Source organism: Erythrolamprus reginae, chromosome 12, assembly GCF_031021105.1.
Source record: "Erythrolamprus reginae isolate rEryReg1 chromosome 12, rEryReg1.hap1, whole genome shotgun sequence".
NCBI classification, from domain to species: Eukaryota; Metazoa; Chordata; class Lepidosauria; order Squamata; family Dipsadidae; genus Erythrolamprus; species Erythrolamprus reginae.
The window spans coordinates 9,046,594-9,066,255 of NC_091961.1; the positions used below are offsets into that span (position 1 = coordinate 9,046,594).

The 19,662-nt window shown below is 40.9% G+C and overlaps 1 protein-coding gene across 2 annotated transcripts in view; it reads right to left on the reverse strand.

The window, feature by feature from the left end:
- EBF2 (EBF transcription factor 2) overlaps window positions 1–19,662 on the reverse strand; it is a 347,547-nt gene that overhangs the window by 309,241 nt on the left and 18,644 nt on the right. For both annotated transcript variants that reach the window (XM_070765697.1, XM_070765698.1), the window contains exon 6: window positions 4,297–4,365. In XM_070765697.1, coding sequence (XP_070621798.1) covers window positions 4,297–4,365 — 69 coding nt within the window. The remainder of the gene's footprint in view (window positions 1–4,296; window positions 4,366–19,662) is intronic.

The window sequence follows — 19,662 nt, forward strand, 5'->3', positions numbered from 1 at the left end:
GTTCCCCTCCTACAGTGGTACCTCTACTTACGAACTTAATTCATTCCATGACCAGGTTCTTAAGTAGAAAAGTTTGTAAGAAGAAGCAATTTTTCCCATAGGAATCAATGTAACAGCAAATAATGTGTGCGATTGGGGAAACCACAGGGAGGGTGGAGGCCCTGTTTCTTCTCAGGAGATTCCTAGAGAGGCCCCACAGAGGCTTCTCCCCACCTTTTCCAGCCCTATTTCTCCCAGGAGATTCCTAGAGAGGCCCCATGGAGGCTTCTCCCTGCCTTTTCCGGCTCTGTTTCCTCCCACAAGATTCCTAGAGAGGCCCCAAAGAGGCTTCTCCCCACCTTTTCCAGCCCTGTTTCCTCCCAGGAGATTCCTAGAGAGGCCCCACGGAGGCTTCTCTCCCCCTTTTCTGGCCCGATTTCCTCCCAGGAGATTCCTAGAGAGGCCCCACAGAGGCTTCTGCCTGCCTTTTCCGGCTCTGTTTCCTCCCACGAGATTCCTAGAGAGGCCCCAAAGAGGCTTCTCCCCACCTTTTCCAGCCCTGTTTCCTCCCAGGAGATTCCTAGAGAGGCCCCACGGAGGCTTCTCCCTGCCTTTTTGGGTTACAGTTTCGGAGGCTCATGTTTGTAAGTGGAAAATGGTTCTTGAGAAGAGGCAAAAATCGTGAACATGCGGTTCTTATCTGGAAAAGTTTGTAAGTAGAGGCGTTTTTAGGTAGAGGTACCACTATACGTGCTAATCATTCCCGACTCTAGGGGGCAGTGCTCATCTCTGTTTCTAAGCCAAAGAGCCAGGGCAGTCCAAAGATGTTTCCGGGGTCATGTGGCCGGCATGACTAAATGCTGAAGGCGCACGGAACGCTGTGACCTTCTCACCAAAGGTGGTGCCTATTTTTCTACTTGCATTTTTACATGCTTTCGAAACGCTAGGTTGGCAGAAGCTGGGACAAGTTAACGGGATCTCTCTCTGTAATGCAGCTCTAGGGATTCAAACCGCCCAACTGCCAACCTTTCTGATCGACAAGCTCAGCATCTTAGCCACTGAGCCACTGTATCCTCATGCATGAATTTATCCCTGACTTTATTCTGGAAATGAGAGCAAGTGTAGCCCTGATACCGATGAATGTGGTACATAATACCGAACCTGGCTCACATAAACATTGTGGTCTGACATTGAAATGTAAGGTTGTCGTCTAAGGAAGACACCCCAATGCTAAAACCTGCCTGTTTATTTGCCAAATATACCCTGAACTGACCCAATTGGACAATTTATTACATAAGTACTTGGCATAAAGCTGTCTTATTATGCATAAGAAGTTGATAAGCTAGTAATTAGCAGTCAAGTCTTGATTGCTTTTTCCCATCATAGTGGTGATATTTCATTATTTATAAAGGAACAGTGTGGCTCCATTATTGTTAAAATTTGCTGTCCTCTCTTAACCTTTTAACTTTTTTTTTAAAGGAATAGGTTAACTGTTTTACAGTCTTATTTAGGCCACCCAGAACCACTTTTTCATGAGATGGCCGGCCATTTAAATTTCATGAATAAATAAATAAGTTTGGGGTTATCTAAGGTACCCTCCAAGGCTCATATTCCAGGAGTTGTATGTGATTCAAAGATATCTGGCCCAAGCTGTGAGCTGAACAGGATGTTTAGTTTAATAACATGCAATTTAGGCAATATAAATTTCTCCCACAATATTATGGCAATGACTATTTCAGACAAGCCTGGTTCATGAGCAAGTCTACAAATAGAATATATTAGGTATTTTTCAGAGTATAAGGCGCACCTAGATTATAGAGGTGGAAAACAAGGAAAAACATATTCTGAATCAAATGGAGTAGCAATATATTATTTAATAAAATACCAGTGTAGCAGAATACTTTTTAGAAGCATATACAGTGATCCCTCGAGTTTCGCGATCTCGATCTTCGCGAAACGCTATATCGCGATTTTTAAAAAAATATTAATTTAAAAAAAACCACTTCCGGGTTTGGCTTCGGGACTCAGCTGGGAAGCGGCACGGCTGTTTTAAAAGGTCGCAGCCGGCCTGGGGGGCTTCCCAGCACCCCCCTGAACCCCCAACCTGGGTCTTCCCGGCCGCCCATGCAAAGGGGAAACCCCGGCTCCTCGCTGATGCCCGCCGCTCGCCCGCCCGCCAGCAAGAGGGGGAAGACCCAGGGAAGGTTCCTTCGGCCGCCCAGCAGCTGATCTGCTCGGTAGCGCAGCAGCAGCGAGGAGCCGAATCGGGGTTTCCCCTTTGCGTGGGCAGCGGGGAACGCAAACTCCACCATCTACGCATGCGCGGCCATAGAAAAAGGGCGCGCATGCGCAGATGGTGTTTTTACTTCCGCAACCCTACATCGCGAAAAATCTATTATCGCGAGGGGTCTTGGAACGGAACCCTCGCGATAATAGAGGGATCACTGTATACTTTTTACAACTAGGTACACTTTTTACAAACTTCAGGAACTTGACAGCTTTAAGACTTGTGGACTTCAACTCCCAGAATTCCTCCTCCAGTCATGCTAGCTCAGGAATGAGAGTTGAAGTCCACAAGACTTAAATTTGCAAAGTTTGTAGGACCTTGCACCCCTAACCCCTAACCCAGGGTTCTTCAAACTTCTTCAAACTCTCCCGCTTTAAGACTAGTGGAATTCCTCCTCCAGTCATGCTAGATGATGTGATTAGAAGGCAAAAACAGCCCATTGTTTTGCGAAAAATGCCTGTTTTTTCACAAAAATTGGATGGGCAAAGGGTCTGGGGCACCTGCAGACAGCTCTTGGGTGCTGGGGAATTGCAAAAATTGGCCCTTTTCCCCATTTTTTCACAAAAATGGAGGCATTTTTGCCTTCCCCCAGTCCCCAGGAGCTGTCTCCAGTCTCTCTTTGGTCACCCTGTTTTTGCAAAACAAACGGGTGAAAAACAGCCCATTTCCCCCCAAAACAGGAGAGTTTTTGCCATCCTCCAGCGCCCAAGAGCTCTCGACAGGCAAGGGCAGAGATCTGGGACAGCAAAATGCATTCCGTGTATAAGACATGCCGACATTTCCACCCTCTTTTAGGGGGTAAAAAGGTGCATCTTTTTACCACTCCAAGTCTTCGGAGAGGGGCGGCATACAAATCTAATAAATAAATAAATAAATAAATAAATTTTATGCTCCAAAAAATACGGTAATTGTTTGAAATGGTACACAAAACTGCAAAGACAAAAATATTTATGCTAGATAAAACATGCACTAAGATACATGCAAACTTTTTTTTTCCCGGGCAAGTTTCAAACAAGTATGAAAATAGAAGAAAGGAAGATCATAAATGAACACTTGAATTTAAAAAGAAATCAAATCTCAAGTTAGACTGAGTTTCTCCATCAATTCCCCTGCTGATGACACACTTTCCTACCCTCTGGAAAACAAATGCACGGTTTACACAAAACTATGGTATTGGGCAGTTGTTTTCTTTTAATCATGGATGACATTTCAGAGGAAACTTTATCCAAATCATTTACAGAAGATTTGTTTCTAGGCATCTCCACCAAGTGTGCACCACGGAGCTTTTGTAAAGAGAATTATTAATATCAATAGTTCGTATGCATTTATTCTTCTTGTGCTACACCGTTTCATTCTTAAACAAGTGGTAGATTTCTTCTACAGCCCAAGTGTGCATTCAAGCAAAGCTGTTTGTATCATTTGGGGCTTCAATAATTTCAGGTTTTTCTTACCTGCCGTTCCTCAAGTAAGACTAAACACGAAGGCGCATTCTTTGTTTCTATCTTCGTACTGCATTTTTTCCCCAGTGCAAAGTTAGTCTGGTTTCGAGTACCAACAAATGTGAATATGCACGAGTTTGTGCAAAAATCTATGACAGCGCTAAGTATTGAAGATTTCAAACTTGGCTAACAAGTTTTCCACTGCAACTTCATTACTGAACAGTACAGCGCATATGAAAGAGCAGGACTGTTGCATTCTGATAAGACAATTAGGAATCATCTTTCATTTAATGGAGAGCATTTGTAATACTTTCATAAAAGGAACATTTTGTCAAGCTTGAACAAGCAACTGTGGAAATCTTAGCTAAAAAACGAGACCAATGGCAACCTCAGCAATAATATGCAAGACATTCCTCTAAAGAAAGTCCAGACATTTCGAGAACACTTTGCAAAAAATATGACATTGCACTGGCATTAACAGTATTTTACATACATCAAGATTGTTTAAGTTGTCTAGCTGTGAGAATACAACAAGTAGGACTTTTTGATGGTTTTCTTTTTTAAAAAAAGAATTGAAGTTGTATCTCCTACCTATCAATGATGACAGGATCTGAAGGAGTCTCGTTACGGTTTCCACAGCTCTTCTTTTCGCAGCAGCGACTGGTGAGGAAATAGCACAAAAGGAAAAAAAATCAATAATTATAACATATATGATTGTTTGGGGGATTTTATACTCACCTTAATTTAAGGCCATTGGGTGTTTTATTGGCTCCAACACTGTTTCCTAGCCATCCACAATGATGGTGCGAAAGAATAACAGAGACGCCAATCTCCACCAAACTGAGATTGTTTGTTTGAGTGATTGATTGATTGATTGATTGATTGATTGATTATTTATTTATTTATTTACTTACTTACTTACTTACTTACTTACTGATTTGATTTGATTTGATTTGATTTGATTTGATTTGATTTGATTTGTATGCCGCCCCTCTCCGTAGACTCGGGGCGGCTCACAACTCGATAAAACAATTCAGAACAAATCTAATAATTTACAATTTAAAATATTTTTTAAAAAACAATTTTTGAGCAGACATACATACAAACATACCATACATAAATTGTCTGATGACAAAGGTGGGTTTTGAGGAGTTTAAGAAAGGCAAGGAGGGTAGGGTCAGTTCTAATCTCTGGGGGGAGCTGGTTCCAGAGAGTCGGGGCTGCCACAGAGAAGGCTCTTCCCTTGGGGCCCACCAACCGACATTGTTTAGTTGATGGGACCCGGAGAAGGCCCACTCTGTGGGACCTAATCGGTTGCTGAGATTGATTGATTGATTGATTGATTGATTTCTATGGTACCCTTCTCCTAGGACTCAGGGTGGTTTACAGCAAATTTATGCAAAACACGTTAAAAATCTACAATAAAATCTACATTTTCAAATACTGTCTTAAAAACCCAATACAGTGTTCCCTCGATTTTTGCGGGTTCGAACTTCGCGAATAGCCTATACCACGGTTTTTCAAAAAATATTAATTAAAAAATACTTCGCAGTTTTTTTCCTATACCATGGTTTTTCCCACCCGATGACGTCATATGTCATCGCCAAACTAATAATTTTTGCAAATAAATCACAAAAATAATAATAATTGTTAATAAATAATTATGTTTATAAATATTAGGATCACTAAGTGTCTTATTCAATGGTGAGTACCAGTAATAATGGTGAGTAAATGGTTGTTAAGGGAATGGGAAATGGTAAATTAGGGGTTTAAAGTGTTAAGGGATGGCTTGTGATACTGTCCATAGCCACTAATAGTGCATTTACTTCCACATCTCTACTTCGCGGAAATTCGACTTTCGTGGGCGGTCTCGGAACGCATCCCCCGCGGAAATCGAGGGAACACTGTACTTAAAATTAATCAATCACATACATTCAATCATTGGACGGGGCTAGATGTTAGCAGCTCAATGACCCCAAGCCTGTCAGCAGAGGTGGATTTTCAAAACCTTACGAAAGGCGAGGAGAGTGAGGGCAGTGCAAATCTCTGGAGGGAGTTCGTTCCATAGGGCCGGGGCCACCACAGAGAAGACTCTTTCCCTAGGTCCCGCCAGTTGGCATTGTCTGACTGATGGGACCTGGAGAAGGGCAACTGTGGGACCTGACCAGTCGCTGGGATACATGAGGCCAAAGATTATTGCTGAAGGAGTAGAATTTAACCTAGGCATTTGCATACCAAATAAGATATTAGATACATGTTTGGGAAGGACAAAAATGGGCCCTTCCCAAGAGCCTCTGGAGCCTGGGAAGGCATTTTTCGCCCTCCCTGAGGCTCAAAGAAAGTCTCTAGAGCCCAGGAAGGGCAAAAAAAAAGACACAAAGACCGCCATGATGCAGAAGGCAGATGAGGCCATGCCCACCCTGGCCACGCCCACCCAGCAACCAGGCAGAGAACCCCTTGCTTAAAATTTGTGAAGCCCACCCCTGGACCTGACCTTCCTTCGTTATTATCATAAAAATACAGGTGGTGGGAAATCATATTCAGACTTGTAAATTTCTGTAATCTTCCAATAAAAGTGGTATTAACATTCATATCTCTGGTTTACTGGTCTAGTGTCTATCACGAAGCACTTGTGCGAGGAGTCAAAACAGGTTTGCCATATTCCAAATGGACCTAGCAATCAGAAATGGTTAGGGATTCCAACTATCATTAAATATGTGCATGTATAAATAATTACCATAATTTACAGTACTCCATATTATAATGGGAACAGTGTTCAACAGATGGCCTATGGGAGGGTTCAACCTTCTGCTTGGACATAATGAGTGATGGTCAACCTAAACCTATTCTGCTGTCTTTTGGCTCTAGATTATGAAAGCCAACTTGAACAGGGCAGACTAAATTATAAACCATGGCTTACAAAATCACAACTGCTGGATGCGCAAACTCTGTACTGCCAGGGATTGAAACATATGTACGCAAAGCATAATTTATGTCCCAAATGAAACAAACTGTTTAAAAAGTTATCATATTTACATAGTTCCTTACCAAGCACATCTAAATTATAGTTTATTAGATTTATAGTTATAGTTTATTAGATTTGTATGCCACCCCTTTCCGAAGACTCGGGGTGGCTCACAACATAACAGTGATACAATACATTACAAATCCAATAATAGAAAAATAAATCAATTAAAAAAAACATTAATAACATAGTAAAATCCCTAACTATACAATCATACGCATTCACCTTAACCATCATACAGTAAGGCCGAAAGCATAATTAAAAAAGGGTGGGGGAGAAGGTGGTAGTTATCCCCATGCCTGGCGACAAAGGTAGGTCTTCAGCATTTTACGGAAAGCGAGGAGGGTGGGGGCTATTCGAATCTCTGGAGGGAGTTGATTCCAGAGGGCCGGGGCTGCCACAGAGAAGGCTCTTCCCCTGGGTCCCGCCAGCCGACATTGTTTGGTCGACGGGACCCAGAGAAGACCAACTCTGTGGGACCTAATCGGCCGCTGGGATTCGTGCGGCAGAAAGTGGTCTTGGAGATATTCTGGTCCGATGCCATGTAGGGCTTTATAAGTCATAACCAACACTTTGAATTGTGACTGGAAACTGATCAGCAGCCACTTCAGGCCATGGAGTGTTGGCGAAACGTGGGCAGATCTTGGAAGCCCCATGATGGCTCTCGCGGCAGCGTTCTGCACGATTTGAAGTTTCCGAACACTTTTCAAAGGAAGCCCCATGTATTGAGCGTTGCGGTTGTCAAACCTCAAGGTGATGAGGGCATGAGTGACTGTGACCAGTGACTCCCGGTCCAAATAGGGCCGCAACTGGTGCACCAGGCGGACCTGGGCAAACACCCTCCTCGCCACAGCTGAAAATGGTGCTCTAATGTGAGCTGTGGATCGAGGAGGACGCCCAAGTTGCGAACCCTCTCTGAGGGGGTCAATAATCCCCCCCAGGGTAATGGATGGACAGATGGAATTGTCCTTGGGAGGCAAAACCCACAGCCACTCCGTCTTGTCAGGGTTGAGTTTGAGCCTGTTGACACCCATTAAATGAAAGTAACCAAAATATCTTTACAATCCCCAAGGCATGACACAACTTTGGAGCACCCCTAACGTTTGGAAATGGAAAGTTGAAAAATTTGACTTGCCCCACTATAAGAGGAAACATCATGTACCATTGAAGCCCAGACACAGATCATATCAGGGTCACAACTGTGTGAAGAAAATGGACAGTTTGATTTCACAGCAGTTTGATTGACTTGGATATTATATTCTGTTGTTTAAGTGTTCTCTTTATTTTTTTGAGCAGTGTATATTCGCCTTCATTCGTGATTATAGATGAGGTTCATATTAGTTTTCTGTCTTAATCTTTGCCGAGTTCAAGTCTTGCATTGGCACAGCTTGGCCATATTACATGGAAAGCCGTTTGTTTGTTTGTTTGTTTGTTTGTTTGTTTGTTTGTTTGTTTTGCCCATCTTCTCACAAAGTTGTGAGCCTCTTAGGATCTACGTCTGGCCTTCGTGATACATGATGTCTCCTCTCATAAGTACATAAATGTTGCTTTTGATGCCAGGCTTCAATCCCTGGTAGTGCAAAAAAGATTGCAAAAAACCCTTAGCCAGCTACTCTTAGCCATGAATCAGCAATGAATTCATACATATTTCCAAGCTTCAGATAGGCTGCACGCATTGAACAAAGGCATAGTCTAGTTTGCTTATTTTAGGTTTGTTGTGTTGTGTGGGCTGGCACATTATGGAGCGTGGCTAAGCAAACCACTGCTACCTCAAAGGTGCAATCTGTTCTTTGGAAAACATAAGGTGTTGCTAAGTATTACATAATTCTGGTCTGTTCAGACGTAGCTAGTAAATCATGGTTGATACAAATTCATACGTTTGTGAATATGTGAATCCAGCCAATACAAAGCAGGTTCTCTTTCTTCATTTCTATGCTGCTGTAGAAGGTGACCCAGATTCCAGGTGGAAGATTTAACAGACACCTTCACTGGACCAATCTCTATTTTGATTATGAACCTCATGTCAGCCTTTTGCCTTATTAAAACAGATATTAATAAATTCTTCATTTTTTTTTTGAATGGTGTAATATTGTATTTTAACAGCAGGCTAATGCACACAGGTCTACACAAAGTATAATGTGAAGAGCAGAGATGCCGCATGAATCCCAGCGACTGATGAGGTCCCACAGAGTTGGCCTTCTCCAGGTCCCGTCGGCCAGACAATGTCGTCTGGCAAGCCTAGAGAAGAGCCTTCTCTGTGGCGGCCCCGGCCCTCAGAAGATTTGCACTTCTCCCACGCTCAACTTTTGTAAGAGTCTTAAGACTCATTTATGTCACCAGGCATGGGGCAATTATATCAGCCCACACACACACACACACACACACACACACCATTTAATAAATGAAATGTTTAGTTGTGAATGAATTGGCTGATTGATTTTGCTGTATTGGGTTTTTAGTTTGTCATTCTTAATTGATTAGATTTGTTGTTGTATTGTTTACATTGTATCCTGTGAGTCGCCCCAAGTCTTCGGAGACGGGCGGTATACAAATCTAAATAATAATGATAATAATAATAATAATGATAATAATGATAATAATAATAATGGTGGTGGTGGTGGTGAATGATGATGATGATGATGGTGGTGGTGGTGGTGGTGAATGATGATGATGATGATGATGATAATAATAATAATAATAATAATAATAATAATAATAATAATAATAAATCTCCGTTGCTCAAAGAAAGTTTTACATCTTGTTTCTCCTTCCGGGAAAAAAAAGGTTTTAAAATTCAGCTTTCCATTTTTTTAAAAAAAGAAACCTGTCTCTAATTTCAAACCGAAATAAGCCCCCCAGCCTGGTGGCCTTTGTTTTGTTTTCTTCTCCTCAACTCCTCCCTGGCATTGCATAACAAAAGTGTCTAAATTCACACCATCTGGCCAATAAAGAGCTAAAGCTCGCTGGCGGACTGGCTCAGCAGATCCTGTCTGCTTCTGTCTCGTCTGAGCCTCGTGGCGAAAGTCACAGCTGTGGGTCTCACTGGCGCTCAATGCCACTCTGTTATTAGCCAGCTGTAGGCCTCGAGACCACTTCTGTTCACATTATAATACCTTTTCACCCCTCCCCAAGCATCAAGGGCAGGGAGGCTTCTGGCAGCAGCTGAACGAAGGAAGCACCGTTTGCATCTTGCAAAATACTTGGCAGTCAAAAGGGGAAAGGATTATTCCAGGAGAGGGGCCTTATTTTATTTATCCCCATCTGACCAACCAAGGGCTTGCACCCATATTTCTGCTCCGTGGGGAGAGCATCCTTGCCGCCCCGATGCGCCTGGTGTCTCCTTGCTACCTACTTTTGTTCAGAGGGGAGTTTCGTTCGGATCGGTGGGACATCAAAGAGCTCGAACTGACTTTAGAGGCAGCCGTCAATAACGCAAACAGCTCGTAAATGCTAAACGGGGACGCTAATTATTGTGAAACAGAGATTTTCCTTTTTCTACCAGTGACACATCACTGCATCTGCATAAATATTTAGACAACATTCTTCCTAGGCTCACATCTGTCACTGGAAGAAAGATGTACGGATTCTGGATACACTTGTCTGCATCCAAGCAGAACAGTCACACAGTACTATATGTCAAATCAAAAAGATGTTTATTTTTCCAAGGAAGCTTGGTAAGAACAGTCTGTCATTCCAAGACAATGGGCATTCGCTTTTAGCAGCAAGGGTGGCAGGTTAAATGTTGATATACTGTTATACTAATGCAGACTAAACTATCCGCTTTAAAAATGGATGAAATCCTCCCATAGCAAGATCCAATTGTGGTGCCAAAAATAATGTCAAGATTAATTTTCTTAGTAAAGAAAATTAAATATTGTGCAGAGATGACTAAGCTAACCATGGCAGTCAGAAATGAAACCGAGTCTTCATTTAACAATTGTTGGGATCCCTTCTACAAGTGGTTAAAAAAAAGAGAACAATTGGCTTAAACAATGGGATGATCTGTATATATTAGACCAGACACAAATCTGGTATAAAACCCTTCCTTTTCTTTTCTAATAGTTGTAAGAGATATTAGACATATAAATATGAAATTTTACTTCTAATTTCAAAATCTCTATATTGCGATTAATTCAACGCTTGCTTCTACCTATCTATATGACTAATTTTGATTTAAGGTAATGAGCTAATAAATTTAAAATTAGTTCATATGCTTAACACAGCTCCAATGTACACTCGCCCATTCTTCTCTCTTTTTCTTTTCTCTTCTTTGCTCCTCCTCTTTTTCTTTTTCCTCCCTCTTTTTTCTACTTTCTCTCTATCCTTTCTTTGTAAGTCTGTATGTTTATTTATTGTTGTATTTTTACACCCAGACATATTGTAATGTACTACATTTCAATTGCCAACTGTTATGATTGTCTTTTATGTTCTGTATATTTGTAAATAAAAACTGTAAAAAAATTTAAAAAACAAAGATTAACTTCACTTCAGACATTTTTTTTAGACTTAATTCCAAAGCTAAAATATGCAATAACGTTTTTAAAAATGAACAAATGAATAATTATGAAGACTATACAAGTAAGGTGATTAATGTTTCAGATCAAATTGTCTTGTATTGGTCCTACCAAGTTGTTGTATCTCATGAAAAGAATATCAGAAAACTGTCTGATTTATAGAACAAGGTACTTTCCAGCTAACAAAAAGTATTTTTATAATTATAACAAAAAGTATTTTTATAATTATAAAAAAAAAAAAATTATGAAGTTAACGTCTTACGCTAGCTAGCTTTAAACAAAGATAAGACCAAAACAAGAGAAGGGAATAGCATCTGTGCAGCCGGTCATATAATCATAAATCTCTGAAGGGAAAATGCTCACCTCAATTTGGTATTTTTCTAAAAATAAAATAAAATGATGTTTTCCGAATTTTCTTCCCTCCTTTTCTAATCATCCTATAAAATCATGCCTATGTTGCAGCGTTCCTTAGGAAAAGCACCTCTATTTCTAAAACCAGGCCAACTTTCTCAACAAATCAACAAGTAAAATACAAAATATTAATATTGTGTCCAAAGGAGGCACGAACTTATTGCTAATTTCATAAAGCTAAACCTTGAAGTCATATTTGCCACTGCATAAAGGAACTAATTTCTCTAGCCAACAGCTGCATCTTATTTCGTTTAGTTTCCAGATAGAATAACATCAAAACAGTTATGTCTCCTTTTTTGGCTAATTTCTTTCTATCTCTCCCCCCCTTTTTAAAAAAAAATTTTGGAGGGGCATTTAAAACAAAATAGACTTCTTTAAAGTCTAGCAAAGTCTTAACCAACTTTCCTTTGTTTGCTACTTCTTAAAAAACAAAACACTAAATTAAGCTCAGTGAAAATAATTTAATGATGGGTTTAACTCTCCAATGGGATTTGATACCTAGTTATCTGGCAGCAATTAAATCTAATTTGGTTTTCTAAGAAAGGTTGGACCTGATTATTACCTGGATGGGAGAAATCTGGAAGTTAAGAAAGTTGTACTGGGGAGAAGTTGGAAAACAGTATTCTGAAAGCAGGAGATGGGATACAGTTTCTGCTATATAGGAACTTAGAGTCCTTGGTGCTCTTTGACCTTGGTAGTTTTCTTGAAGAAGTTTCATTAACCAAACTAGATAAGGTCATCCCAAACACTGATGATGTAACATAGTTTGGTAATGAAATGTCTGCAAGTAAACAACCAAGCTGAAAAGGACCTTTCATTTCAACCCGGAGCTACAAATATTCTCCTTTCTCGGTACGTAGAAACCTACTGAAATACATTCCTCAAATCACCAGAAGTTGAGTTCATTTCAAAGGAGAGCTAAACTTTTCACCATCTATTTTGTGTGTTTTCATCAATCTTCCTCTGATTTCGTTACGCTAATTTAAAACAGGTAATGTAAGCATGCTTTACTTGAGAATTAATTTTATTGAAACTATGAGTGGGATTGGGAGCACTGAAAATATAGAGGAGCCAATAAGGTAAGAAATAATTTCCTCCAAAATTATTTTTTCATTTTGGTTGAAGCTTAGATTGTGGACAGCTAAGGCTGAGGACTTGTTCATACTGCTTCTAGCCAAGCAGAAATCTTTATCTTAATAGTCAATTATTAAACTTGTAGCTCTCCTTTTCAATAACAATAGTGCCTTGGGAGACGGACAACAAAATACAGCAACCATTATATAGCTTTAAAATTCTAATTGTGTTACATACACACACACACACACAAAAATCAATATGGAAAAATTCTAGCAAATAGGAAAGTTAAGGCAGACATGTTACTGTGGTATCATTTGACAAATCCAGGTGTTGTGGTTAGCTCTCGCCCAGCTCCTGCCTCAAGGACTGTGGATGTGGGGGAGACATCCACATGCTGCAGGCCTGTTCCCCCCTCCCCCCCGTGGAATCTGATGATGAAGGCTCCTCTGACCAAGAAGACATGAGTGATAGGGAGGAGGAGAGTGTGGCAGACAGCTCAGAAGGAGATCAATTATCTAGCTCCTCTTTGGATTCAGAACAAGAGTTAATGATACAGCCACGCATGCGGAGAGCGATGCATAGGCAACAACAACTGAGAGATTATTATCAAAGAAAATGAGGCCACCTGTGGTTGGGTGGGGCTGTGGTCATTAGTGAGGCTGCTATAAATAGCAGCCTGTGGGTTTGGCCATTGTGGAGGATTATCTGATCATTGTGTTTCGTGACTGCTTTAGTGACTTTGACCTTTTGTGTGCTGATTTTTCCCCACTTTGAAACTAAACCAGAGCAAAGTGTGTTTCACTTTGTGAAAGAAGAAGGACTGTGAATTGCCTCACAGCTGCAAGCTAAGTATCACAGAACTGATAAGGGACTTGTACAAATTACCAGTTTGTTTGGAGACCAATGCTCTTTGCTATCCCAAAAGAGGGCTTAGGTTAAGTGAATTTTCCTTATAAAGAACATTGTTTTGAATTTTCAAATGTGTGTGTGTCTGAAATGTGTACCTGTGAATTTTTGGGAGGAGTCTACCAGAGAGCCCGACAGAACAACAGGAAAGGATGCACTAGCTTTAACTGCAAATACATTCTTGCCCATCTTCAAACCTGAACTTTCAGATTCAGAGCAAACTCCCCAGAATAACCAACTGAAAACTTCAGTCTTCAAAGAAAACATCCTGCCATCCACTGCAGTTTGAATCCCCTATTCTCTCAGCAACCTTTTGATTGACAAAAGGTCCCACTTTTGTCTGGATTAAATTTCCATTTGTGTGTCCTCCGCTAGTCCATTTCTAACATCAGACATCGACTTGGACATGTCTGATGGAGTGAACTGAGTAGGACCAGCATTTTGAGGGCATCAAATCCCCAGCTCCTAACCATCTCTCTTAGTGCTTTGTCATACTGTATTAAAAAGCAGGAGGGCAAGCTGGAACTTTCTGGGTATCAGAGCCCTGTAAGAGCATATCAGCATCCTTTTAAATCATGCTCCCCAAAAAGCACAGAAATAGCCGTAAGGAACAGCCTCTTTTAGTTATTCAAGTTCCATTCCAACTAAACCACACAGAAGCCATTGAAATAATTGTCATATTAGTCAACATTCTGCTCTGGCCAATAGGATGATTGTGACTGGGATGGATTAGGATGAATGTGTTGAATGTGGGGGTTTTTAGGATGTGGGTTTTATGGTTGGGATTTGTAATTTTTGTATTGATTTCATCCTGTAAACTGCCCTGAGTCCCCCTGGAGAAGGGTGGCCTAGAAATTTGATGAATGAATGAATGAATGAATGAATGAATGAATGAATGAATGAATGAATAAATAAATAAGAATGAATGAATGAATAAATAAATAAATAAATAAATGTTTTATTTGTTTGTTTGATTGCTTGATTGCTTGATTGCTTGATTGCTTGATTGCTTGATTGCTTGATTGCTTGATTGCTTGATTGCTTGATTGTTTGATTGTTTGATTGTTTGTTTGATTGTTTGATTGTTTGTTTGATTGTTTGATTGTTTGATTGATTGATTGATTTTTATGCCTCCCTTCTCCTTAGACTCAGGGCGGCTTACAACATGTTAACAATAGCACTTTTTAACAGAGCCAGCCTATTGCCCCCACAATCCGGGTCCTCATTTGACCCACCTCAGAAGGAGGCTGAGTCAACCTTGAGCCGGTGGTGAGATTTGAACCGCTGACCTACAGATCTACCCAGTGACATGACCATTAAGACACACCCACAAAATAAGCCACACCCAGAGTGTGGCAGTAAAAATTTTGGCTGCCCATTACTAAATTAAATAGCATATTTTGGATGTACAGTAATAGTAAATAGATAGGGAAACCCTAACCCTTGACATGGGTGGCATCAAGTTGGCCACCTTTAAGCCAATCACGTGACCTTTAAGCCACCACTGTCACATGATCATCAAGCCTCTCCCACCTGGTCACATGGCCAGCAAGCCACACCCACAAAATAAGCCACACCCATGGTGTGGCAGTAAAATTTTTTGCAGCCCTTCACTGATTACATGGAAGTGAGAGCAGCCAAGGAGGTTGGCGATTAATAGATGATTTAGTGTCTAAGAACAAGCAGAACATTCCGACTTAATCACCTTGTCACTGAAATGGAAGCAAAACCATGATCAAGGTAAAGGTTCCCTGCTCATGCATGCTACTCGTTCCTGACTCTAGGGGGTGGTGCTCACCTCTGTTTCTTAGCCAAACAGCCAGCACTGTCCAAAGATATCTCTATGGTCATGTGGCCAGCATGACTAAACGCCAAAGGTGCACAGAACACTGTTAACTTCCCATCAAAGTGGTCTCTATTTTTCTATTTGCATTTTTTTTACATGCTTTCAAACTGCTTTATTTTGGCAGAAGCTGGGACAAGTAATGGGAGCTTACTCAGCTACACAGCGCTAGGGATTCGAACCACTGAACTGCCGACCTTTCTGATCGACCAGCTCAATGTCTTAGTCACTGAGTCACTGCATCCCTAACATGATACTCAATAGTCATTCACTAACATCTTCTCTGGGGAAGGAGTGAGAAACAGTTTACATAAAGAGCAAAAGGAGGAGGGAGATTTCTGCAGAGAACTATTTAGAACCGAATTGCCTAACAGATTCATTGTACAGGCGGTCCTCAACTTATGACCACTATTGAGACCAAAATGTACCGTATTTTTTATTTATTTATTTATTATTTAGATTTGTATGCCGCCCCTCTCCGCAGACTCGGGGCGGCTCACAGCAGGATACAACAATTCATAACAAATCTAAATATAATTTAAAATATTTTTTAAAAACCATTTACTAAACAAACATACACACAAACATACCATGCATAAATTGGAGTATAAGATGCACCTTTTTCCTCCCTAAAGGAAGAAAACCTTATCTTGCAGGCTCTTTCATTGCTTCTCTCTGTGAAGAATGTTTTTCAAGCCCTAAGTCTTTGCAGGATTTTTTCAATGCTCTAACTTGCTCTGAATAAGTTTATTTCCAGCCTTAACCACGTGCTAACAATGGTCCCAGCTCTTACCGGCCTGCAAACTCTTTCATTGTCACTCTCTGCAAAGAATGTTTTCCAAGCCCTAAGTCTTTGCAGGGTTTTTTCCATTGCTCTACTTACTCTGAATGTTTCTTTCCAGGTGCTAATGATATTCCCAGCTCTTACTGGCTTGCAAGCTCTTTCATTGTTACTCTCTCAGAATAAAGTTTTTTTTAAGTCCTAACCAGGAGTTAAAATAATGTGCTGAATCTTGATCCTAAGGAAGCTGCAAAGGTTGTAACTGGGAAAAACACCCATAAGCCACATTTTTCTTCAGCACCATTGTAATGGTTACTAAACGGTTACTAATCCTTGTAAGAGAAGGACTACCTCTATATGATATCTCAGGTGCCATGCTAACAAGAAGAGAAAAAAGGTAACATGGGGTTATAGCGGAGAGGGGCGGCATACAAGTCTAATAAATTATTATTATTATTATTATTATTATTATTATTATTATTATTATTATTATTTCCTGTTTATTGATTTGCATCAGTATAGATCACTTACCCAAATATAACTGCATTAAGCCCTGCAGAATTTCCTTCCGAGCTAACATGCATAGGATATAACTACACCCTTTTTTCATTAAAGGCAAAGCATACTCATTCCTTGTTAAATTGGGGCAACAGTGACAAAGGACAAGGCTCTGTAATTGTTAGTGCTAAGACAAAGATGAGAGGATAGAGCTGCAATCTTCACGTAGGCTTGTATGCAGAGATGTATTATTTATAGGTTGTTACCTATAAAGCCCTACATGGCTTAGGACCAGACTATTTATGGGACTGTCTCCTACTGTATACTTCCCTGTGACCGATTAGAGCCCACAGGGTTGGCCTTCTCCAAGTCTCGGTCGACTAAGAAATATCGGTTGGTGGGCCTGTGAGGGAGGGCCTTCTCTGTGGTGGCCCTGGCTCTTTGGAATCAACAACCTCCCGAGGTCCGAACCGCCCCTACCCTACTGGATTTCTGAAAGACCCTGAAGACCGGGCTCTGCCAACGTGCCTGGGGGCCATGAGAGCTGACATCTTTAATTCTGGCCTAGACATGATTTGATTGGGATGTTAGAGGGTATCACTGTAGTGGTATATTTAAGGGGTTTTTATAGTACTATGTCGGTTGGCGGGCCCCAGGGGAAGAGCCTTCTCTGTGGTGGCCCCGACTCTCTAGAACCAGCTACCCCCAGAGATTAGAACTGCCCCTACCCTCCTTGCCTTTCGTAAACTCCTTAAAACCCGCCTTTGTCATCAGGCATGGGGGAACTGAGATATCTCCCCGGGCCTATTCAATTCAATTTATGTATGGTATGTTTGTATGTATGTTTGCTTAATAATGGGTTTTTTTAATATTTTAAATTTTAAATTATTAGATTTGTCATGAACTGTTTTATTGTGTTGTGAGCCGTCCCGAGTCTACGGAAAGGGGCAGCATACAAATCTAATTAATAATAATAATAATAATAATAATAATAATAATAATAATAATGAATTGTTGTGTTTAATTGTTTTATATTGTTTTATTCTTTTTATAAGCCGCCCCGGATTAGGCAGCATACAAATTTAAACAAACAAACAAACTTATTCGAAAGCCGGAGTTGTGAAAGTTAAATTGCTAAACTAAAGTTTAGGAAAATATGGATTAAACCTTCTCTTTAGAAGAAGAAGAAAAATCCCAGTCCCTTAACAGTGCAGAACCTCTAGCCAAGAGTTGGGTGAACATTTCCAGGTCTTAAGATCATCTGGCTTAATATTATCAAGTGTTCCAGCCCTTCTCTGGAATTATTCCCCCCCTGTTCTCAGGAAATCTTTAAAAAGAAAAAAAAACTGGCTGGATTGCTACCATTGCAGGCCAGGCCAAAACCCGGCCTGCAATGGTTAAGTTGCATCCCTTTATTTTCTTTTCCTACTTTGTTGGAAATATTCCTTGATTTAAAAACAAAAAAACAAAAAAGCTGGAATGTCCATGTGGGTGCGCCTTTTCTTTCCTGCCCAAGAAATTTAGAGGCTAGGTTGACACATAACACCAAACCGAGTTTCGTTATACTTTTTTTTTTTAACAAGATGTAATGGATTTGGTCTGCAAATAATCAAAGCCACAACTGAACAACGGACATTAAAAGTCAGCGAACGCCAGGCTGAACAGAGAGAAGAAGGCATCACTGCTGTCTTCCCAAATACAGTGGTACCTCTACTTAAGAACTTAAATCGTTCCGCGACCAGGTTCTTAAGTAGAAAAGTTTGTAAGTAGAAGCCATTTTTCCCATAGGAATCAATGTAAAAGCAAATAATGTGTGCAAACCCATTGGGAAAGAAATAAAAGCTTGGAATTTGGGTGGGAGGAGGAGGAGGAAGAAGAAGAGGAGGAGGACAGTCACTGCCCAGAGTGAAGAGAGCATTTCCTTTCTCTGGGCACTGGCAGAAGTTTATTCCCTCTCCAAGCGCCCAGAGAAAGGAAAATGCTTTGTTTGCTCTGGATGCCAAAGCCTCCTTAAGTGACACTGAAAGGCTCCTCTGGCAGCCCAGAAAAGCCCAAGATGGCTGGGATTAAAGAGGGAATGGCAGGAAACTGGCCGGGCCTTCGTGCTGCTCTCAAATTTCCTGGGAAATTTTTCTGGGCTCGGGTTCTTAAGTAGAAAATGGTTCTTAAGAAGAAGCAAAAAAATCTTGAACACTCGGTTCTTATCTAGAAAAGTTCTTAACTAGAGGCATTCTTAGGTAGAGGTACCACTGTATTATGTTTTAAAAACTTTATTTAGAGCATTAATTAAGAATGCTTCCAGATTTTGTTTAATGAGGTGACCTTCTCATTATCCTTGGCTGGATAATTAGCCTTCACATTGGTGAAAATCGTTCATCACCCATTCAACCAAATACGTCCCATTTCTTTTCCACCCCAAAATCTCAGCTATGGCAGCATCTAGGCTTCTTTAGCTACTAGTGGGTCTGCATCAGAAGTGGGTTCCTACTGGTTCTAACTGGGTCTATAGCACCAGTAGTAAACCAATGATCACATCATGGATCCGGTTCTGTTGATGCTGGTCCATGGCCAGCTTGTTTTTCTGCGTATGCGCAGAAGCTGTGCATGCAGTCACATGGCACAAGAAGAAGCGAACTGTGGCCAGGTAAGGTAGAATCACCCCTGGATTGCATCGCATGCCACTTCCATGAACATAAGAGAAAAACATTGTCTTACCCAAAGGTGCTTTTTCAAGGGGCGACTGGACTTTCTTGCAGTGAAACTTCTTCAACGAAAGACGAGGATGTCCAGTTGTGCCTCTTGAAAAAGCGCCCTTGTGTTGTGGTTAGCTCTGGCCCAGCTCCTGCCCCAAGTACTGTGGATGTGGGGGAGACATCCACATGCTGCAGGCCTGTTTTGCCCC